This window comes from Ovis aries, chromosome 7, assembly GCF_016772045.2.
Source record: "Ovis aries strain OAR_USU_Benz2616 breed Rambouillet chromosome 7, ARS-UI_Ramb_v3.0, whole genome shotgun sequence".
Taxonomy (NCBI): domain Eukaryota; kingdom Metazoa; phylum Chordata; class Mammalia; order Artiodactyla; family Bovidae; genus Ovis; species Ovis aries.
In genome coordinates this window covers 3,404,060-3,428,403 of record NC_056060.1, presented here as the reverse complement: position 1 = coordinate 3,428,403, position 24,344 = coordinate 3,404,060, and the positions used below count along the sequence as shown (strand labels likewise).

Here is a 24,344-nt window from a genome sequence, read left to right as displayed (position 1 = left end):
AATGAAAGAACAAGTCAGAATCACAAGGCCTAAGTCCGTCATCCCAGGGCTGTGCCTGCGAGATGAGGAGAGGGGGTTGGGGCCGTGCCTCCATTTCGTCAGTAATGCCTAACATGGTTCCCGACATCTTTTAACTGATTATCTTCACTGTAGTTTTGATTCTTTATTTCTTTCTGCTTTTTTTTTATGCCCTGTCTTCTATTATTTCAAAATTTGATTAGCATTTTCTTTCTAATTTTTTTAAGACAGAGGACTGTAGTGTTCATTTTTCAGCATCTTTCTTTTCTAGCAAGAACTTAATATATGAAAAAAATGTAAAGCTTATATAAATGATAAGGTACAATTCTCTTTACCTTCATCCTATAGATTTTGCCCCTTTAAAAATCATTCATTTTACAAGCATTTTATTTCCCTTGTGATTTCTTCTGTGATTCATGGTTTGTTCAGCAGTGTTTTGATTAACCTCCAAAGATTTGGAGAGATTTAGTTACATTTTCAAAGAGCAATTTCTAGCTTAATTCCAGTGTGGTCAGAGAGCATACTCTGACTTCAGTCCTTTGACAGTTTTGGAAACTATCTTTGGGGACAGTATAAGATCAATTTTTATAAATAAGTGTTCTGTGTGTCCTTGCCAATAATGTATTTTTTAGCAGTTTACCAAACATTCACTGGTGTGTGGCTTGTTGCTATGTTGGTCAAATCTTTCATAGTCATATTGAATTTTTTTCTTTATTCTGATTGACCTCAGTAATAACTGAGGGAAGTTAAAAAAAAATCTCTACTTTCTTTGATTAACAAAATTATGTAGGCTTTTTTGGTTCAGTATTCTTTATGGTATTCTTTTTCATCCCTTTAATTTTAAATGTTTGTATTCTTATATTTTTGAGTTGTTTCTAGATGTAGCATATAGTCAGGTTCAATGTTTTTAAATATTTTGATGATTAAAAAATTTGGATATTTAGTACATTTAAATTTAGTATCATTACTGATATACATGGTTTTAAACCTACTTTAGCATTCTTTTGGAGAAGGAAATAGCAATCCACTCCAGTATTCTTGCCTGGAGAATTCCATGGACAGAGGAGCCTGGTGGGCTATAGTCCATGGGGTTGCACAGAGTCAGACATGACTGAGTGACTGACACGTCAGTATTCTTTATATTTAAAGATGTTTAACTGTTTCTCTTTCCTTGCCTTCTTCAAGATTAATTTTTGTATTATATCCTTTTATCTTCTATTAACTTGTCATTTGTACACCTCTTATTTTACTTTTAATAATTATCCTAATGACTTACTATGTGCCTTTCACTTCTAAATACTTATTATAAATTTTGTATTTTATCCCTTTCCTGAGAATGTAAGGTTCTTAAAATTCTTTAATGCTATTTATTCCCCTTCTTACTTAAACACTATTGTTTTGGTGTGTATGTCAATTAAATATAAATGTTTTGTTATTTTTGTTTTTTTGTTATAACTAATTTTTGTTAATATTTTTACTGTTAGTGTTTATTTAAATTTCCCATTCATAATCCTTTATATTACTCTTCATTTCCTATATCTTTGAGTATCTCTCTAGCATAAACTTTTTTCAGCCTAGGAAATCTTCATAGTATTCTTTGATTAAAATTCTTCTCTTTTTATATTTTAAGAAAAAATTTTTGCCTTTATATTTATTTTTGAGAGAAAATACTTGCTGGTATGAAATATTAGTCTGGTAGTTATCATTTCTTTACTTCTGTCAAAGTTAACTGCCAACATTTTTCTCTATTTGGAAATGATATATTTTATTCCTCTATTTTAAATTAAAAAAATTTTTCACAGCTTTTTGTAACGTATTTTAGAGATTTAAGGAATTTGTGTCCATCATGCCTGGGGTTCATTAATTTGTGACTTGATATGTTTTCTCAGTTTTGAAGAATTCTTAGCCATTATATTTAAAAATATTATTTCTATTCCATTTTGCATTAACTCTATTTATCTGGGGTTTTAACTACATGTGTATGAGATTTTCCTACTGAATTCTTATTACATTTCTTTTTCTCATTAATTTTGGGTCTTACACTTTTTTTGTGTTTTTACCTTAGAAATCTTTTTTGACCCTGCATCAGGGATATTTCCTCTGACATTTCTTACACTTCACAAATCTTTCCTTTCATGAAGTCTTATTTGCTTTTAATTTTTTCTTTTTAATTCTTAATATCAATTTTTTTTCCAGTTTTAGGATTTTTAGTTGTTTTTTAAAATTTTCTTTCTTCTTCTTTTTTTTTTTTTTTCTAGTAAGCCCAGGTCTCTTTGTGTGTGTGTGTGTGTGTTTGTGGTTTTGATTTTAAATTCAGTCTTCTGTTTTGTTGAATGTACAATTTATCCTTGAACAACAACAGGTTTGAACTGTATAGGTCCCCTTATACATGAATACTTTTTCAATAAATATATATACTATATAAATATATTTCCTCATGTTATTCTTAAACTTTTTTCTATCTTACTCTTCTGTAAGGATATAGTATGTAGTACATATAACATACAAAATATGTGTTAATCAACTGTTTGTTACTGGTAACGCTTCTCATCAGTAGCAGACTGTTAGTAGTTAGGGTTGGTTTTGTTTATTTGTTTGTTTGTTTGTTTTTCTACTAGTAGCAGTAGTAGTTAAGTTTTTGAGGAGTTAAAAGTTGTGAATTTTGGGTCAGTGCCCCTAACTTTCGCATTGTTCAAGGATCTACTATGTGAAGTTAAAGTCTGTGTCTGATAACTCCATTTTGAAGGTCTCTTAAGGGTTTATTTCTATAATTTATTGTTTTTCTTGGCTTTGTAAAATGTTGCTCACTCTATTTGTAGTTAGTGATTTTTATAGTTGGGTTCAGGATATAGTAGGGCTTTCCTGGTGGCTCAGATGATAAAGAATCTGCCTACAACGTGAGAGACTCAGGTTTTACCCCTGGGCTGGGAAGATCCCCTGGAATATGGGAATGGCTACCTATCCCAGTATTCTTGCCTGGAGAATTCCATGGACAAAGGAGTCTGGTGGGCTACAGTCCATGGGGTTGCAAAGAGATGGACTTGACTGAGCAGCTGACACTTTTATGCTTTTTTCAGGATATAATATATGAAATGATTTAGAGATAATGTGGAGTCTAAAGTGTGTGTCTGTTTTATCATCTCTGCAGAAGAGAGACATTTTTTTTTTCCTTACAGAAAGGAGGGGTACTAGCCATCTGAATCACCTTAATACTGTTAGAACCCAAAATGATACCAATCTGAAGTTTAGGTTCTGAAATATAATCAGTTTCTTAGTCCACTTTTCTATTGCTAAGATGTCGATCTTCCTGTCTTCCTTTGTGTAGTCCAAACTCTAACCCATGTTACTTTGTCACTGTGATTGTCCAAAGCTCTGCTCAACTTCTCAGTGTGCAGTTACAGAATCAGCAGATAATATGTGCATGAGTAACCCCCAATATTCTACTCAATTATCCATCTTTCCTTTATCTTACAGATATTGACTTACAATTCTTCACTTTTATTTATTTATTAGCTCCATGAGAACTCAAATGAATTTTTAAAATAATTTTTTCTAGTTATAGTTTTGGTAAGAGGGTCAATTTTCCTTGTTTACTACTAGTGAAAACAGAGCTCTATGCTTAACGGGACTTTGACTGCAAGAAAGTATCATAGCCTGAGCATGGCATGGAGGGAGTCAGGTTTGAAGATACTGGCAGGATGTGGCTGATTAACTTGTCTAAAATAGAATGCTGTTTAGGGAGAACAGGGAGAGCTAATGTTCACTGGGGCCAGATGGTGGGTGGGTTTCATGTGCACAAATAAAACTTAGGACTTCACTCCATGGGAGAGTGGTAAGGCACTTAGGATTTTGGAGTTGAGGAGAAAAATAATGTAAGTGGCATTTTAGAAAAATGAATTTAACAGCATATAGTACTGCATGAACTGATGTCACAAAATATTGTATCTGATGCCATGAAAAGATAAGTCTCACAGGAAGTATGCTATATTTTGAACACTATCATCAGCTTTTGTGATTGTTCTTGTTCAAATCTTTTTTTTCTACAGGACATGCCTTATGTTAGACTTGGGATTCAGAAGTAATTTTGACAAGGTGTTCCCAGTATATACATGCATGCTCAGTCATGTGTGATCTTTTGCGACCATAGATTATGTTAAAAGTCAAATAGCCACTGGGGAGAGAGAATATTCACTCCCTTACACAATGGAAATCTGAAAAGTCCTGAAAATTGATACATGTCTAAGCTATCGATCTGATCTTTGGACTCCTGAAGGTATATGCAAAGAGCTTGCTATAAAAATATTTTTAAAAATCATTGAATATTTATGATATTCAGTGCTTCCCCATTGAAGCATATTTACATTTCGCACATCTCTTCCTTCATCAGGGAAATTCCAGTGCTTTGGAACTGAAAATTTCAGAGTCATAAAGAACTTTAGAAACCATCTAGTTGAACCTCCTTCATTTATAGATTGTTTATAGAATTTATCCAAAGCCATACAACTGGTTAATGAGACAGCTGGAAATATAAACAGTATAATTTGGACAGTATCCTTCTAGAACACTTTTTATTCCAAAGAAGATTTTAAGATCTCTAACAGGCTAAATGCAACTATGAATATGTAAATTAGAAGTTTAAATAGCAGATTATTAGTTAATAGAAGTTTTCTGTGGTGGCTCAGTCAGTAGAGTCTGTCTACAATGTGGGAGACCTGGGTTGGGAAGATACCCTGCGGAAGGAAATGGCAACCCACCCCGTATTCTTGCCTGGAGAATCCTATGGACAGAGGAGCCTGATGGGCTACAGTCAATGGGGTCACAAAGGGACGGACACGACTGAGTGACTAACAGTTTCACTTTCACTTTCAGTTAATAGAGAGACATTAGTAATTTTTAAATTCTGCATAAAATTATTAATATGTACACCAGAAATGAGCTTCAGGATACTCGTTGAATAACCTACATAACGTTGTATTATTCATGCATTTGTCTCCGGTAAAAAAAAAAAAATTTTTTTTCTTGCCCCTAGTTCTCAAAGGAGTTCATGAATCAGAAAAGATTAAGAACCACAACTATAACTTCTTAGACAGCTGCAGTTACAGTGTAGTATTCATTCATTCAATAGAGTTGGTTTAGTACCTACCCAGGGACAGGTACTTTGTTAATGGTTCAGAGATAAGTGATGTTATTTTCTCAGTAAATGGCCCCACATTCTAGCCAGGGTGCAGGCAATGCGATGTGACAAGAAAGTCATACAAACTCCTTATTAGATGATCTGATTCCCAGTTCACTTCTTTGTCTGCCAGATCAAGATCGCATTGTTAGAGCTTGAATAGGAAACCGAAGCAATTACAGAATGAATCTAATCAAATCCAGGTACACTTCGCCAAAACTCTGCAGACACAAGTCCAGATTCCTACCTAAAAGAATATGTTTTACTCATTTTTAGATTTAATATTCAAAACAGTATCAAAAACGCAGGAATGTCTTAACAAATGGTTGTTAACATTTGTCAATGTTTTCTTAAATCATTGATCCATGACTATATCTTAGTGCCTTGCAGGAAGTTAGCAAATCAGTCTGCTTTTTCTTAAAGGTAATTGAAAAAAATTATTTTTCTCTAGATGGACTATGGCAATAAAGAAGCTAATGACTTGCATAGTTAAGCACACCAGAATGGTCATTCAACAAAGTTATAACATGCTGGGATGATTTTTAACTGCACTAAGTGGAAAATTTTTCAAATCTACAATGTCAGTAGCTGTCAGCTTGTTTGGGTGCCAAACTATCCTAAATTACTAGTTTTATGAGGGTAACAAAAATAACATTAAAACCCAAACACTTCTAAAGCTTTCACTGTTTCTATAGACTATGATGATGGGATATATAGCAAATGTGGGTTTAATAATCAGAGTCCTTGAAATTGCAATGCATTTTCTCTCAATAACAATGACATTTTTCTTTATCCTAAGGGTAAAAAGTATATAACATAAAAAATAGAATCTCCACTGATGCTCTCATAGAAATTAGTTTCTCTAGGAAGGGCACTGGACTCATGGTAGTGTTCATTTACTCTGAACAGAATTGTCAGGAGATCCACTAGAAATCATGCCAAAGCTTCTGGAGAGATCATTTGTCTTTGGATTACCAAACCTCATGGCATTCTGGAAAACTAAAACCATTGCCTCAGTTCCCAATTTTTATATGTGGTGTGACATAAGTGTCAGTTTTACTGTTTTTAAATATGGATATCCAATTGTTCAGGCCCCTTGCTGAAAATAATATTTTCCTTTCCTTGTTTAATTATCTTGGTGCGTGTGTATACACACACAGACACATACATTACATATATTCTCTCTAAATATTTATGTTTATTTATTTGTAACTTTATGGCCTCTCTTCTGTTCCCTTGATGCATATATTAAATAGTATACCATTATGCCAGCATCACAGTGATTTCAAGTAAATGTTTGACTCCTCCAGATCTTTTCTTCTTTTTCAGTGCTATTTTGGCTGTATTAGGTCATTTGCATTTCCATTTTTTAAATCAGCTTGTCAATTTTTATAGAAATACTTGCTGAGGTTTTAATGAGATTGCCTGAATCTATAAATCAATTCAAGGAGAATTAATGCTGTAATACAATATTAGGTACTCTGATGTATGAGCATAAAGTATAGTTGAAAAATTAAAGAACCAGAAAGCTTGAATGCTCTGGGCTGGTTAAACAGTCAGTTGATGGCAGAGATACAGGAAGTCAAGCATACTAGACAATCAGTATATTGCTGATTTATTTAACAAAACATCCTTAAATGTGCATATTCTGTACATGCCCTCAGCTGGCTATTGTCTGATTTGAATGATCTGTCAACTCCTGCCTTTCCAAGTATTTCTCCCCACCTATTTGAGCCAAATCTGAGACATAATTTCAGCTATAATGTAAAAGTGTTTTTCTTTATGTAGCTGTGCTATGTGACATCTAAAGGAAGCAAGACACAGTTATCAAGTGAAAGGCTTCAAGAAACATGGGGTCCAAATATCTGTACTATGATCTTAAGCTGATTAAACAATGAATGAACTGGAGAAAGCTGGTGAAACAAATAGTAATGTTTCTGTGTGTACTAGTGAAGAGTTTTGCTGCCTACACAGGAATTTCAGACATTATTTCATTTGTTCCTACTTAGATAGAGGAGCAGAGAGGTAGGGGATGATGAAAATGGTTTACAAATCCCATCAAACCAAAGAGCAACATTTTTCAAGTTTGAAAAGTTTGGCTTTTCAAAGATTTTTTTTTCCTGTAATTCACCTTGCTTGCAATTTATTTATTAGCATCCTGGAAGATCTTAGCTCTTCTATATTATCTTCAGAGAGCTCTTTCATAACATCTGAAAGAATATTTTTTGTAATATCTCTTCTGACTTTGGAAGAAACTTAATGAATCAGGTGATCTCTCTGGACTTCTGTTTAATATCTATCAGATGACTCTTAAGTTCAAAAAAAAATGGAATACTAAAATTTATTCAATTACTTGAAAAGGAGTTAGAAAAGGAGGAACAAAAACCAAATAGAACACATAAAAAAGAAACAGACCAGGAAGGTGTAGACTTACACTCCTCAACCATATCAGTGAGTACATTAAATGTAAATGGACCAAAAATTTCAGTTAAAGGTTATTAGACCGGATTGGAAATGAAAAGGAAGACTCAATTATTTGCTGTTTATAAGGGATTCACTTTGAAAGCAAATACAAAGACAAATTGAAAGTTAAAATATAGAAAAAATACCCATGGAAATACTAATCATAAAAGGATAGGTTAGCTCTAATGATTTCAAACAAAGAAAGCTTCAAGATAAGGAGAGTTACTAGAAATGATTGGGGCCATTTCATAAAGATAAAAGGTCAGCTCCTCAAGGAGACTACATTAATCCATCCTTGATAGCATCTGCCTCAGATTCCACCTTCTCTCTACTTTTTTTGTAAGTTTGAATATGAAACAATAAGTAAATATGTTACCAAATGGTTCTGAGCATTGATGCTGTTGCTTTGCCCTGTGGCATATCCCAGACAAATACAAATATGATTGCCAGGGCTTGGAGGAGAGGTCACAGAGACCTCTGCAAGAAGGCCTTCTTCAGGGGAATGGTGAAGCAGAAAATAAAACAACTCCATATGCAGCAAAATTTTCTAAAATTTCTCTTGAGCAATTGTTTACCAAGTCTCACAGGACCCAGTAGCTTTCCTTATTTCCCTTTCTATCTTTTCAGTTCTTCACTCCTCAGCCTTTTCTACCCCGTGTTCCTCCAATTGCTCTTTTAGGACTATCTACCTCTTTCTTTGGGTTTGTTTCTTCATTTCTGCTTCATTCCATTGACCTTGAAGATACCTCTGTAGACCCACAACCAAACTCCTCTTCAGAAGGTGAGGGAAGGAGAATGCCTGGCAACACTTATGTTTTATTGCTGGTGTCTCTACAAATATCACATGGACTTAATCAGTGTTCTGGCTTTGAGAACTCCCTGATGTGAGGACCTGATGTGGGTTTGAGTAAACTCTGGGAGTTGATGATGGACAGGGAGGCCTGGCATGCTGTAGTCCATGGGGTCAGAAAGAGTCCGACATGACTGAGTGACTGAACTGAACTGAGCTGAACTGATGTGAGGACCAGCTATATGCAGTAAAGCCAGTTGACTAGAACAAAGAAATCATTGCCCTTTTGCTTCTGAGGCTCTGGTAGTATGGGGACCTATGAAAAGCCTGCTCTTGGTTAGAAGACCAGGACTCAACTTGAGGCATTGTGCATTGCAAGGCTTGTGCCATTGAATATGCTAAACTGACTTGAGACTTGGTTGGCCATCTTGTTCATTTATCCAACAAGTGTTCACAGAGTCCAGCAGTCTGCCTATCAGTGTGTATATAGACAATTTTCAGCCTGGTTTCTCCTGAGGAAGCTGACGATATGATTTGAGTAGAAGGATATAAACATAATTATATGTTAATTATAATAGTTACATCAGAGCTGTTGTAGAAGAATGAGAAGAGTGGGAGGGAGCCCAGCAGATGCAGCAACCCACCTTCCTGGACAAGCCGTGCCATGTTTTAAATTGGTAGGTGATGTTTGCTCTAGATCCTAATGGTGAGGATTTAATTATCAGGAAGTAAACGCAGCTCTCAATCAAGAGGCATAAATTCCGATGCTTTCAGGGGCCAAGCAAGGGATATAAAGATACAAAGTGGAGTAGGGGTAGGCAGGGATTCCAAGGGAGCCTGTGGCGAACTAAAGAGCGTATGCCTGTTTAAACTTATTCAAGCTCAAAATATTTTTCTAAAAGCTCTGCTGACCAAACTAACAAAAATCTGTGGGCAGAGAGTGATAATTCCATGCATAATATGTGTGGGAAACACACTGTGGGATGCTTGGGGCAGTGGCTTCGAGCAAGGGCAGGGGGACGTGCAAGGCAGAAAGGAGATTCGGAACTAGGTGTGAAGGGCCTGAGGAGGTTGGAACTGATCTAGTAGGCAGTACAGAGCCAGCTGTGTTCTTCCATAAGGAGGAGTGACATAATAAGTCTTGTAGGGTCATTTATCTTCCCTTCTCCTCCCGCCCCAATCCCCACCCTGCCCCACACACCTGCAGAGGATGCCAAGATCTTGGAGTCTCACTGGCCAAACCCACTGTATTAGTGATGAGGCCTGAACCAAGGCAGTAACGATGAGAATGTGAGGGGTTAAGTAAAAGGAGAAAGAGATTTGTGATGGAAAATGAACCAGTCTTCTGTGAGCTCTTTCAAAAGGGTGATGTGCATGAAAGCAGTTTGTAACCCATCACAAAGTGGTGTGCATGGGAGGTGATGGTAACTCCTTACATGCATGGAATATGGCCCGGGTCAGGGTTGCAGGGCTTGGCATTTCCTTCATCCATTGTCATGGCCTCAAGGCTGATCTCTTTGGTGCAGAAGACAGACCTCAACCTCAGTTAAACTTAGCTATTTCACCTGGGCCTGGGTGATCAGACTTCTTGCTGCCCCCATGGATGGCTTCTTCTGTGAGGCTTTGATTTCTTCACTAAGAGAAGGGGCTAAAAAGAGCAGGCACTTATATCTGCAGAAATGTTACTCTGTGTAAAAAATAACAACACAAATACATCTTACAACTTTTAGCCAAATCTGTTGGGCTGCTGCTATAGCAACCCCCACAGAAAGAATTCAACAAACCCCCAACCAATCCTCTCTTGAATCCATATACCTGACAGTCAGCCTCCTAGTGAGGCTATCTCTCTTACATTACACCCACTAAGTGAAGATCCAAAGCAAAGAGACAGAAAATAACATCTTCTAACAATCTGCTTGTCATTTAGAAAAAGCTCCCTGTATAAATGTCATGGAAACAAGCTGTTCTTGCAGAGACAGAAGAAGAAAGCCCTGCCTCACTTGCTTCCCTTTCAATTTTAATCTTCCTAATAAAAGGGTAACACAAAGCAAATGTTAAGTGTTTGAAAGCAAATATCCCTGGAGCCTGGCTGTGGTGCGGTTCAGCCATATTTAGCCTGCTCTTAGGCTCCAAGAAGCAGGAACTCGAGATCAAGCTCTAGGTGAAGATCAACTGACTGCACAATATAATAACTTGAGAACACTCAGAATTCCAAACACTCCAGTAGGAGATGAGAAATATTTTTCTTTAATCAGGATGGAGGATCCTTGCTAGGATATTGCCTGCAAGGCCAACATGCGTGCTCTGCTCAGTCGTGTCTGACTGTTTGTGGTGCCATGGGCTGTAGCTCACCAGGTTCCTCCGTCCTTGGAATTTTCCAGCCAAGAATACTGGAATGGGGTGCACTTTTCCTACTCCAGGGGATCTTCCCCACCCAGGGATCGAACCTGTGTTTCTTGCATCTTCTGCATTGACAGACAGATTATTTACCACTAGCACCACTTGTACATGCTATGTGCCCATGAATGTTTGTTAACTGAACAGAAATATGTTGGCCTTGTCATGCAAAAGAAATGGCAAAGCCAACGTATTTCTATTCAGTAAATAAACATTCATGGGCACATAGCATCAACAATTCACTAGGCTTTGATTTTTTGAAGGCTGCCCATATAAGCATCTGTCTGTTTTCTGTTCATGGGTTAGAGGTCATGTATATCTCAAGTGCAGCAGGAGGCAGGGCGTGTTAAGCACATGAGGAAAACGTGGAAACTCTCTGAGAGGCCAGAGGAGGGCCCATTTATTTTCAACTGAGATGAGCAGGGAAGACTATGGAGAAAGTAGTATTTGAACTGAGCCCCAGAGGAGAGGTGGGATTCGAATAGCCTTTGCACATATGTGTATGAATGCAGAGACACATATGGTTTTGTGTGTTATGTAAGTGGAGTAGGAATTCATTTATTTTCCAAGTTTAGGAAGAAAACTGTAATACTGTACCTTGGAGAGCTTTCCATGACTGTATATAGACCTATCCCATTATTTTTATTTCCTGTAAAGAACTCTTCATCTTCCCCCTGTTGATTGTATTTTCCTTTGGATATAATTCTGATATAATTTCAAACTTATAGAAAAATTGTAGAAATAATCCAAAGGACTTTGGTATACTTTTCAACTAAATTCACTAATTGTTAACATTTTTATTAGTCTCCTTTCAGCCCCACCCCCCCACCCCCCGGTTTTTGTCTCGTGACAGGTGACATTTTTCCGGACCATTTGGGAGTAAGTTGAAGACATTATGCTCTTTAATGATAAATTTTAAATGTGCATTTTTTTAAGAACAAAGCTTTGACTTGTATAATCACAATAATGTTAGCAAAATAAGAAAATTTAAGATTGGTACAAATCATGACCTAATTGATAGTCCATGCTCAGATTTTGCCAGTTTTCCCTGTAAATGTTCTTCATAATTTGTTTGTTTCTGCTAGTCCAGGATCTAATGCAGGAAATTGACTAGCATTTAGTTGTTATATAGATTTAATTTCTGTTTATCTAGAATATTTCCTCAGGCTTTCTTTGTCTTTTCTAAAATTGACAGTTTTGAAAAGTAATGGCTAATTTGTTTGTTTTTTTTAATCAATTTGCATTTTGGGGAATTTTTGTCTTTGAACTTTCTGCTAGTTCCATATTACTAGATTCAGCTCGTGCGTTTTTAGCAGAAATATCACATGCATAATGGGTCCTTCTTATTGCATCATCAGTTTAGTGCAGTTGCTCAGTTGTGTCTGACTCCTTGCGACCCCATGGACTGCAGCATGCCAGGCTTCCCTGCCCATCACCAATTCCAGGAGCTTGCCCAAATTCATGTCCATCAAGTCGGTGATGCCATCCAACCATCTCATCCTGTCGTCCCCTTCTCCTCCACCTTCAATATTGCATCATATAAAGAGCCATATGACATTGGTTTGCACCATTACTGGTGATGCTTCTTTGTTTCCTTGATTGAAGAATTGGTCACTAGGTTTTTCTTTAGTTTTTTTTTTTTCAACAGTAAAATTACAATTAACCCTTTGTAATTTGTTGGATAAGGTATTGGGAGATATTTTGACACTTTGTGAATATCCATCCTGGTCTCCACAAACTTTCACCCCACATAAGGAAGAGTTTTGCTTCCTTATTTATTAAGCTCAGTCATTACTCTTTGTGACCCCATGGAATAGTCTATGGAATTCTCCAGGCCAGAATACTGGAGTGGGTTGCCATGCCCTCTCCTCCAGGGGATCTTCCCAATCCTGGAATAAAGCCGGGGTCTACTGCATTGCAGGTGGATTCTTTACCAGCTGAGCCATAAGGGAAGTCCATTTATTAAGCACGGACACATATATTCTCTTTTAATTTAATGGATTATAAATTATTGTAATATCAGTATTTTTGATGCTCAAATTATCCAGATTTATGACTTTATGATTTGTGTGCACTCAGACTGGCCTCTGTGCCCTTGGGGTCCTCATGCTATCATTTGAATGTTTCTTACTCTTGGCATAAGTTGCTCAGGCTTATTTTAAACTTCCCTGCCCTACTCCTGGAATCTGCATTTCTTCAAGGAGAATGCTGTTGAATGTTTAGTGGAGATTGGTTTTAAGAATGCAAGATGCGAGCACTAGGTTTGGATTTTTGTTTTTCTGTCTCTAGGTGCTTACAGTAAGCCAAATTAGGAAATAAACACACAAACATATGTGTACTTAAACATATATCTCTATTCCTGTATCCATGAGTCCATACTGATACTTCAGTTCAATTCCAATGGTACAGGGTTGTTCCCAGTCTAATGTCATTTTGCACTGATAACTCCCGTCTCCAAAAGTGAGAAACCTGGTCCCACTGTCCTCAATAGATTTATTCATTTTCTCAACCTTCCAATGTAGAGAAAGTAGTTTCAGAAATGCTAACCCACACTACTGTGAAACACAATCCGACTACATTTCTTTAGACATGTGCATTTTTCTTTTAAAATAAGGTCTGTAGTTAATATTGTACCAGTGTTAATTTGTTTTTATGATTACACCATGGTTATTATATAAGATGTTAACATTAAGGGAAGTGGAGTAAAGGATGTAAGGAAGTAGTGCTTTTGCAAATATTTTGTAGGTCTATGATTAGTGCAAAATAAAAAATTATACTACTAAGATTATTTCCCCTCCCAACACATGCACTTTTATATGGTTGTATTTTGTTTTAGGGTTTTTCTCATATTCTCATTGCTACAATTTTTTGAACCCCAAATATTAACAGGATTCAAAAAGTAAATATGTAATAAGTGCAGCTAGCCCCTTGTACTGCAGGGAGATCCAACCAGTCCATCCTAAAGGAAATCAGTCCTGAATATTCATTGGAAGGACTGATGCTGAAGCTGAAACTCCAAAACTTTGGCCACCTGATGCCAAGAACTGACTCATTGGAAAAGACCCTGATGCTGGGAAAGATTGAAGGCAGGAGGAGAAGGGGATGACAGAGGGTGAGATGGTTGGATGACATCACTGACTCAATGGACATGAATTTGAGCAAGCTCTGAGAGATAGTGAAGGACTGGGAAGCATGGTGTGCTGCTGCAGTTCATGGGGTCACAAAATGTCGGACACGACTGAGCAACTGAACCAAAGTGTCAGCTACTCTTCCCCATCCCTTCCACTCTATACCTAGCTTTGCTCTATATGTGTACAGTTTCATTACAGGTTCTGGCTCACCCTTCCAGTATTTCTGAAAAATAGATGTAGTTTTCTTATTTCTTCTTCATACATTTATACTGTTAGACTCCCCAGGTGGCTCAGTGGTAAAGAATCCACCAGCCAGTGCAAGGAGACACAGGTTTGATCCCTGGATTGGGCTGATCCCATGGAGAAGGAAATGGCAACCCACTCCAGTATTCTTGCCTGGAGAATCTTGTGGACAGAGAACCCTGGTGGGCTACAGTCTATAGGGTCATGAAGAGCTGGACATGATGGAGCACACGTGCACATATATACTGTTACACTTTGCCTTCTTGACATTTATCAGTTAATCCTGGAAGTCATTTTCTATTTGTTCAGGAGATCATCCTTGGGTCTTTTTTGTAGCTGCAAAGTATTTCAATTTTGAAGAAAAAAATTTTAAATGTCAGTATTTACATTGTATTTATTTCACAATTACAAGTAATACTATAATTTATGACTTTGTATATACTTTCATTATGTGGACATTAAATCTTTGGAAAAAAAACAACCTAAAAGAAGGGTTTCTGGGTCACAAAGAAATCCAACATAGTTTTCTTAGATATTGTCAGATTTTCTTCCTGAGGCTTGGACCGTTTGGCATTCCCACCTGCAAAGCATTAACATGCTTATATACCTATTTCCAAAAAAATTATCCTGTCAAACTTCCAATTTTTGCTGGTTTAATAGGTGAGAAGTGGTATATCATCCACTCAATGGTAGTTTTAATCAGCATTTCTCTTACTATGAATGAAAATAACATCTTTTGATATGTATAAGGATAATTTTATATCCTTTGGAAAATCATCTATCTTTTGCCCATTTTTCTATTTTCTATCAGGGTTTTAGAATTTTTTCTCTCAATTTTTGGGATTCTTTCTTTATATTAGAGATTTTGGTCCTTTGTAATAAATGTTACAAATATTTCTTCCAGTTTATCAGCTTCTTTTGGCTTTGTCACCATCTTTTCTCCCATGCTATGCAGTAGCTCTTTTATTTTTATGTAATCAAATTAATCAGCCTTCTGTTGCCTCTGGAGTCTAGGAAATCATTCATTATCTTAGGTTTTAGAAAAAGTCATGCACACTGTGTTCTAATACTTAAGCTGTTTTGGTTTTCACACTGAGCTCTCTGCTTCGTTCGGAATGTAGTCTTTTGTATGATGTGAAGTTTGGAAAGAGTATCATCCTTTTTCAAAATGTCTGTCTAGTTCCTCCACATGATTTATCCAAAAGCACATCTTTCATGTTTCTGTTAGTTCTTGGCCAATTCTAATAATAATTATTTTTCTTGATACCATGACTATTGATTTTTGGTTCATTTGATCTCTCCAGGATGAAAGGGATCTTAAAATCTACCACAATTGTTTTTCCTTTTATTTCTGGTAGGTTTGCTTTATATGTATTAGTTTTTAGTGCATGCAATTCATGTCAGCTTTCTCTCCAAGGATCAATTTAACACGACCATCCTTTTGTGACTTCATATTATTTCTCTTCAATTCCATTAGTCTGAAATGAATGTTGCCATCACTGTTTTTGGTTGTTTGCACTAAACTAAATTATCCCCTGTAATTTGGGTTTTAATGTTTTTTCTATAATTTTATGTCCTTTCTAAAAAGCACATAGATGCATTTCATGTTGAACTCAATCTTACAGTATCTATCCTTTAAGAGTGTAAATTAAACCACTGTTACTTGTCAGGCTTCATGTTATTCTTTACTTTGGACTCCTTGCTTTGTGCTTTCTCCTTTTTGTGCTTTCTTGCTACTTTTTGTTTGTTTGTTTCTTCCAAAATCATTTTAATGTATAGTTTTCTAATCATCAAGGTCAAGAATGAAGACCCATGTTATACTTTTTCTCCTTTTTATAAACAAGTTTTCATTAAATACTTTTGCAAAGGTTTTTCCTCTAAATATTTAATCTTCAAATTAAAAAAAATACTGTTTTTTAACCAATTTTTAGATTCTCTTTATTATTGATATCAAAAAGATATCCTATTAATGTGACTATTTCTAGAAAAAAGCAGGAACAGAAATCTCATAAAGATATAAAGGACTCCACACTGCAGCTATAGACCAATCGCTAAAATTTTTTTTTTTTTACCTTTTTTTTCCACTGCAACCTGATATAAGAGCAATAACACCTTTGTTATCAGTATTCTCTGTTAAGTGAATTATAATCCTCAAACTCCCTAGACTTATTTTAGAACATGTAAAAGTAGTATTAACATCAAGCTTTTAAAGAAAGAAAGAAAGAAAATGAAAAGTGGCCCATTGAAGTTGTATTTAAGAAATTTCAACCTTTCCTCACAGTGAATATTATTTCCCCTACAAACTCAAAAATAAAAATATTGACTCACTTAAAGTCTTTTGTCTAGGGATTGTCAGTTTTCTGTCTGGGACAGTGATTTTATCCAACAGAAAGGCTAATTTTGAGCTTTTATTCCCTAAGGCCACTAAACTATGAATGTTTGACCTGCATTTATTAACAGTAACAGTAACTGAAAGTGAGAATGAAGGAGAAAGAGGGGTGATAGGTAACACGTAATCACATGATATGTGTAAAACCTGAAGAGACAGGCTGCACCTATCTAGTCTCCTTGAAGGGATGGTTGTTGACATGGTGAAAATGGTGGGCTTTGAGACAGAAAAACGTACTTATTTTTAAAATATTCATTAATTTGACAGAACCAGGTTTTAGTTGTGGCATGTGGGATGTTCGATCTTTGTTGTGACATGTGGGGTCTTGAGTTGCAGTGTATGAGCTCTTCACTGTAGCCTGTGGGATCTAGTTCCCTGACCAGGGGTTGGACCCTGACCCCCTGCATTTGGAATGCAGATTCTTAGTCACTTCACCACCTGGGAAATCTCAGAATAATGTAGGTTTGGTAAAGAACTTGCCTGCCAGTGCAGGAGATATAAGAGATGTGGGTTTGATCGCTGGGTTGGGAAGATCCCCTGGAGGAGGACATGGCAACCCACTCCAGTGTTCTTGCTTGGAAAATCCCAAGGACAGAGGAGACTAGTGGGCTACAGTCCATGGGGTCACAGAGTTGGACACGACTGAGCGACTAACACTACTGCTACTGGAATGTTATGACCACAACATTTTTGTTGGACGTTGTACCAAATATCTTCTTCCTAAAGCCTTTACAATCCTCCCTTTACAGTGAAGATACTGCTGCTGTTGTTCAGTCGCTCAGTCGTGTCTGACTCTTTGTGACCCCAAGGACTGCACCTCGCCAGGCTTCTCGTCCTTCACTATCTCTCAGAGCTTGCTCAGACTCATGTCCATTGAGTCGGTGATGCCACCCAACCATCTCATTGTCTGTCACCCCCTTCTCCTCCTGCCTTCAATCTTTCCCAGCATCAGGGTCTTTTCTGATGAGCCAGCTATTCGCATCAGGTGGCCAAAGTATTGGAGCTTCAGCTTCAGTATCAGTCCTTCCAATGAACACTCAGGGTTGATTTCTTTGGGGGTTGACAAAAGATGCTGATGGTACCTTTATTTTAGTGTCATATCCCCTCTCTCACCTTCCATCTGAGGAGGGCTGATGGCTACAGTCTCACAAGTGTGTACAGTGCTGGCCTGTGTGACTGACAGCTCGGGAACTGGCCAGTTTCAGCAGAGGTGGTAGGTGCCTTTGCCTCAGGACATGGGTGACCACCCAGGTTGTTCTATGACCTGTTTGAATCCCTTGTCACTCATGTGGGACTCACAAAATGGCCCACAGCACATGTGCGTTTTCCCCTTGAGTGAAAGTCCTCAAATATTTCCATTCGTTTACCTTGACTGAGGGAGCTAAGTTTCACTGCCCCCCCCCCCATATATATATATATATTTTATTTTTGGCCAGGGTAGGTGACCTCAGGGAAATTGACAACTGAATAACTGGGCTCTGGCAAGAGGCCAGAGCTGCTTCCCTAACAAGGAGTAGAGGAGGCAAGTTACTGAGAAAGTGGGAGATGGGAGAGGAGGAAACCCTCTGTTCAGCTTTGCACTTGGCTGCAGTCTGTAGACCCCTGCCTCCCTCTCACTTAACCTTTATCTGGATCTGAAGCTGAACGAGCTCCAATCCAGAGGTTCTAACACTACCAGGATGAGCAGTCCCACATTTCTAATTCCTCTTGTAGCGGCTCCCCACCCCCAATACCATGTGGGAATGCCAAGAACACTGGGTCAGAGGAAAACCTGTAAGTGGAGAAAAGGACAGGTCTGGGGGGAAAAAATTCGAAGTATTTCTAACAGCTCAAAATAAGCAATACCTGTGATATGTTTTCCATTTCTGGGTTCACTGACTTGTAACATATTGAATACAGTAAGTTTTAGAAAGCATCACTGCCAGGGCTTTTGTCTTTTTGTCCCCTGGCCTAGAAAACTGAAATACAGCATGCTCATCAGGGCCTCTTGCAGGACAGCAAGGAGAGGTGTTCCTCGTATCATACCTTTTGATGCTTCAAGCCTCACGTCTTCCAGAACACTATCTGTTAAACAACCAGTTTGATAATTCTCTCTGAATAGATTGACTTGACAGTTTTGCTAGAATGCACACACTATTTCAGGGAGGGCTACACAGACAGGGAGAAGTATGTTAAGGCTCCTGAACTAAAGGCATGGTTCTGGTCTAAGTCTTGATTGACCCCACCAGCACACCCCTAATCAAGTATTCCAAGTCCTGAGCACAAGGCACAAGCACTGTCTATGTTTCTGGATCATATTTATGAAGAGATTCTGTGGGAAGGCAAGAATAGGACAGAACCACAAAAAGAATATATCTATATATACACATAAATACACCTGTTGATATTCTAGGATTGGGATTCCCAGGTGGTGCAAGTGGTAAAGAATCCACCTGCCAAGGCAGGAGACGCAAGAGACATGGGTCCGATCCCTGGGTTGGGAAGATCTCCTGGAATAGGAAATGGCAACCTACTCCACTATTTCTTGCCTGGAAAATTCCATAGGCAGAGGAGCCTGGTGGGTTACAGTCCATGGGGCGCAAAGAGTCAGACACAACTCAGCAAGCATACGCACACAGACACACATTCTAGGATCACTTAAAAAGAGTTACAGGATCAGGAAATCAATAAATGAATCCATCGTTCAGTATTTGTTTTCAGAATTAACTAGGTGAGTGGAAGAATTCATAACCTCTACTATGAGGTATTAAAAGTCAAAAAGATAGGCAATGGGATGTTTTATATTTGTTGTGTTATATTTGAAATAACATTAAAAAATACCTACCATCATTTAACGCTAGGATTTGCAGAGCTCCACTGATATCTGTGTCTTTTTATATTCATTTTGTAGATGAGAAAAAGGAGAAAAGGAGGCTCAGAAGGACTAAGGGTGCTCAAGTATTCAGAACTATCAAGAATTCTGTTCTAAACCCAATTCTGACTTTTAACCTCCTCTTTCCATTTTTTCATTCTACTTCTCAAGATTGGGAAAAGTCGAATAACAGGGCTGTCAAACTTCAATCCATCTCTCAAGATTTGACTGCAACTCAACCAACAGATTTTTATCCCAATTTCCATATTGTTTTGGAATAGAATTATTTGATTATTGCAGATGCTTTGATGGAGAGTCTCTGGCAAAACAGTTGCCAGTGGAGGTGACGTTAGGGAGAAAACATATACAATTTTCTAGATCTACTACTTGTTATGACTTTGGTTGATGATTTTTTAAGAGCATGGAATCTTCTTTCTAGTGGCTAACTCATGACACTGTGTATAAGTAGGGGGAAATGAAGAAAAGTATTGAGGAAGGTGGTGCCATTGTCGTTCACAATGATCGGTGGTGGTTGTATGTTCTGCTATTGGCTGTAGAGAAGAGAGGCTAGGGCGTGGTAGGTCGGAGTGTAACACATTCAGTTATCATTAGAAATTTGTGAAAACAAGAGTGTAAACTAGAGCAAGTTATAGAGCTCACTAAAGACTAATCTAAGGTCTCCTCAGAGGATCTTGCTTCATGTTCAGTGCCATGTGGGGAAAGGCTTGGTAACATCAGGTAAAGTTCATTCAACAGATCATTGACCACGAATTCTATGCAACAGATGGGTTCTCGCCTCCTCTTCCAAATTGTGGATATTTGGTATTATTTAAAATACAGAAAAGACTCTTGAGAGTCCCTTGGACTGCAAGGAGATCCAACCAGTCCATTCTGAAGGAGATCAGCCCTGGGATTTCTTTGGAAGGAATGATGTTAAAACTGAAACTCTGGTACTTTGGCCACCTCATGTGAAGAGTTGACTCATTGGAAAAGACTCTGATGCTGGGAGGGATTGGGGGCAGGAGGAGAAGGGGACGACAGAGGATGAGATGGCTGGATGGCATCACTGACTCGATGGACAGGAGTTTGGGTGAACTCCGGGAGTTGGTGATGGACAGGGAGGCCTGGCGTGCTGTGATTCATGGGGTTGTAAAGAGTCGGACACGACTGAGCGACTGAAAATACAGAAACAAAAGACCATATACTTTTGTTTAATCATGACTGGTCTGCATATACTTTGCATAAAGAAACAGGAAAAGATGAATTAAATGACATCTTCCATGAGGGACAATTAAAGGAGCTGGTGAATAAACACCAGGCAATGAAATCTAAATTAAAACTCATGTCTCTGCTCTCTTCTTCAAAAAGAGGAACAATATATTATTTTTGCCATTGTCTTCTAGTGATGTCTTCTGTGATGGTGGTGCTAATTGATCAGTAAACTGATAATTAAGCTTAATTATCTGCTATTATGGTTTTCAGTCACAGGGGTAGACTAGATAAGAACTGCAAGAATCATAAGAATTAATCATTTTTTCAGTTTCTCTCTTCCTTACCGAAGGAACCAAATACTTGATGTATTTTTGTATGTTACCCAAAATAAAATTTTCTTATTTCATCCATGAAGTAGAAATCCTACTGGAGTAGGAATCTTGAGTTCATTTAACCCAGCAGTTTGTTCCTATAAGCAGTCCTCTAATAGTTTTACTTATTTGCAAGCCTTGTCTTCTTTCTACACTGAAATATATAAGGTGTGTGAAAGAGCTTTATTTTCAGTCACTCTGCTTGAGTAATAAATGGTAAGTGATTCTCATGCAGTCTGAAGGAATCATACATTTACGTCCTTGATCTTGAATGGAAACATTTGAATTTCTGCATCAATTATAGAAAATAGTTATGAAAGTGATTTTATTCATTGAATTATGCAAGCTGATAAATGTGTAGCTCTAGTTTTGTGTTAAGAAAAACACCTGGAGGCTGTCTCATAAGGCAGACACCAAAGGGTGTTGTGTAGAATCAAGGGGAAGAGGGCAAAGGCAGACTTCTCTGAAAATGAAGGAGTCTCTTTTAGGTGTAAGCCAGCCCGAGAGGACTGGTTTCAGAGCAGTCCAAGTGAAGCCTGATTTTTATCATGTTACCCCTGACAGCTCTTCCTAGGCTCTAGAGACTACCAGGTTAAAGAAATCCAAACTGCTATTACCTCAAAGGTGGTTTTCCCAAACTCACTGGATTTTTAGAGTAATTGTGGAAAGAGATGTATTTGCACCAATAAATATCGAGTTCTTTTTCACAGAAACTGATCTTAACAGCCGTGAAACAAGCATGCTAAAACTTTTGAAATTTAGCAGATGCCACTCACTTCCCAGTACCAAACATGTAACCACAGACCAAGAGTACAGACTGACCATTTGCTAGAGTTATGCTCATTTATGTTGATTATGCTATTAGGAGCTATGCAACCACATATGTATATGAACATGTATGTATATAATGCAAAGAGTGAACCATGGACCTCTCATAATAAATTCTTGGGGAAAGATGAAACAAGTAGTGTACATCTAAAATTCTGCACCATTAGTTGATAGACAGTGTTGTACCCTGATACTTTCTTCAGGCAAATTTGCTGGTAAACTAGGAATAAAATAATTCTTGAAAGCATCGGTGTCCCTAGTTCATATTATAGGTTTTGATGTAACAGTCTCACTTTCCACATAATTTGGAAACAAAATTAAATAGAAATGACATGTGAACTCAAAGAATGGTAAGCTGGCGGGGTCAAATAGGTTTGACTATAATATTTCATAATGAGAGAAAATCTTAGTGAAGAGGTATGGAGTAATTGAAAGACTTCTGCCTGGCCAAACTTTCGGAAATAAAAATGATCAAAGTGCGTTAGATGATAATCATTTTACCTTGAAAATAATGTGAAAAGTAAGCCTTTAGAAATGTCGAGTGACGAAATGTGTGCAGAAATTAACTTTTTTTTATTATATATCATATAATGTAGTAGTAAAGTCTGTTTGAAGTGCATGAATAAAAAGTTAGTGAAATTACAGGAGGAACAATCTATATAGCAATAATAGGTGCATTCCTTGTGCATCTGAAAGAAAAAAAAAAAGAGTTTTCACTCATTTTGGCCTAAAACTTAGTGTTCAGGTTCCCAGGATTCTGACATCAGAACCCGGATAACGCTGATTAGAACCATAGGGGCTTTACAATAAAAGCTAAAATATTGACCATATGATGGCAAAAAGTCTTATTTTGTGGTTAACTGATTCTCTTCTAGCTACTCTCTGATGAAGTTGGTGGCGCTGTAGAGGAGGACCGCCGCCTCCTGGACGAGGACCGGGACCGCTCAGCATCGTAGGGGACGTGCTTGTCATAGTTCTCCATCTGAGCCTCGAGGAAGTCTCTCTGCTGCTGCCTGATGGTTTGGCTTATGAGCCCAGGCAGGGCATGGATGCTACCAATCAAAGTCTCTAACTTCGTTTCCAGGGTAACAATCCTCTTCTCAAAGTCTTCACTTCTTTCATTTAAGTCGGAAATCATGTCATACATGATGTTCTGGGTCTAGAAAATAAGATTGAGAAGAACAGAGAGACAAAGAATGAAGGTTTAATTACATTTGCCCTGGAAGCACACTAGCCAGCTATCAGAGCTTGAGGGCTGGTCTCCTTTTGGCAACTTGCAGTGCAACAGGGGTGTCAGCTAACTGAACACGTGACCTGGCCAAACAAATTTGGTGTGTCTGTTCAATGCCAGGACTTAGAAGAGTAAGACCTTAGGAATTAATTTGATCCAGTGGCAGAAAATGGTGCTCAGGTATTGCTGGTGGTATGTCCAAGGATTTTAAGTGGTATGTGGAGAGACAAACATGTTTTGATTTTATATGTATGTATATACTTTAAGGGCTGCTAGAAAAGTTAGCATGTCAAATACATTTTGTAACATGTAATACTAAATAGGGCAAGGCTGATTATTAAAAACAAGCCGATTTTAAAGAACAATATATAATAGTGCAGATAGTATTGGGATATAGCAGACATTTTGACTGGAATATGAATGAAGTTTAGGACAAACTGATTTGATCAAGTAATTTAGTAACTTAAAGCAATTAAAAAATGCCTAAATATCTTTTTGCTGCCTTATGTTCCAAATTATAGGCTCTCCTTTGGGTCAAATAGAGTTTTTACAGATAACTAGCAAGAGAAGGCAATGGCACCCCACTCTAGTACTCTTGCCTGGCAAATCCCATGGACGGAGGAGCCTGGTGGGCTGCAGTCCATGGGGTCGCTAAGAGTCGGACACAACTGAGCGACTTCACTTTCCCTTTTCACTTTCATGCATTGGAGAAGTAAATGGCAACCCACTCCAGTGTTCTTGCCTGGAGAATCCCAGGGACAGGGGAGCCTGGTGGGCTGCCGTCTATGGGGTCGCACAGAGTCAGACACGACTGAAGCGACTTAGCAGCAGCAGCAGGGAGAGAATAAATGTTAGAGGAGATACTAAAGTTACCAATCCACCTTGTTAGCTATGGCTTAATTAGAACTAAGTTGTTTGAAATATGAAAACATTTTTGGTATCCTAGTGAATTTTGCAACTGGTTGTCCTGATCAGAGGGTATTCATAACTGACTCCCAGTTATAGTGCTGGAAATAGGGAGACAAGAGACAGGGAAAGAGACTTCAGTGCTGACCAGCTCAGGACCAGAGAGGGAAGAGGGTGATCAGGAAAGGAAAGCTGGTGACATTAACCTTAGCCCACTGCAGGCTTTCCCAAGCCTCAGACCTTTATGGCTAAGCCTGCTCTCCTATCATATTTCCCTCTATAATATATGTTCTTATCCTGTTTATCAACCTCTTAGTGATGACAAATGAACTTACTGAATA

At 37.8% G+C, this 24,344-nt stretch overlaps 1 protein-coding gene across 2 annotated transcripts in view; it reads right to left on the bottom strand.

The window, feature by feature from the left end:
* Positions 1 to 22,420: 22,420 nt before the first annotated feature.
* Positions 22,421 to 24,344, bottom strand: part of KCNN2 (potassium calcium-activated channel subfamily N member 2) — a 524,409-nt gene continuing 522,485 nt past the window's right edge. For both annotated transcript variants that reach the window (XM_042251962.2, XM_027971450.3), the window contains one exon: positions 22,421 to 23,025. In XM_042251962.2, the coding sequence (XP_042107896.1) occupies positions 22,738 to 23,025 (288 nt within the window). In that variant the 3' untranslated portion in view covers positions 22,421 to 22,737. The remainder of the gene's footprint in view (positions 23,026 to 24,344) is intronic.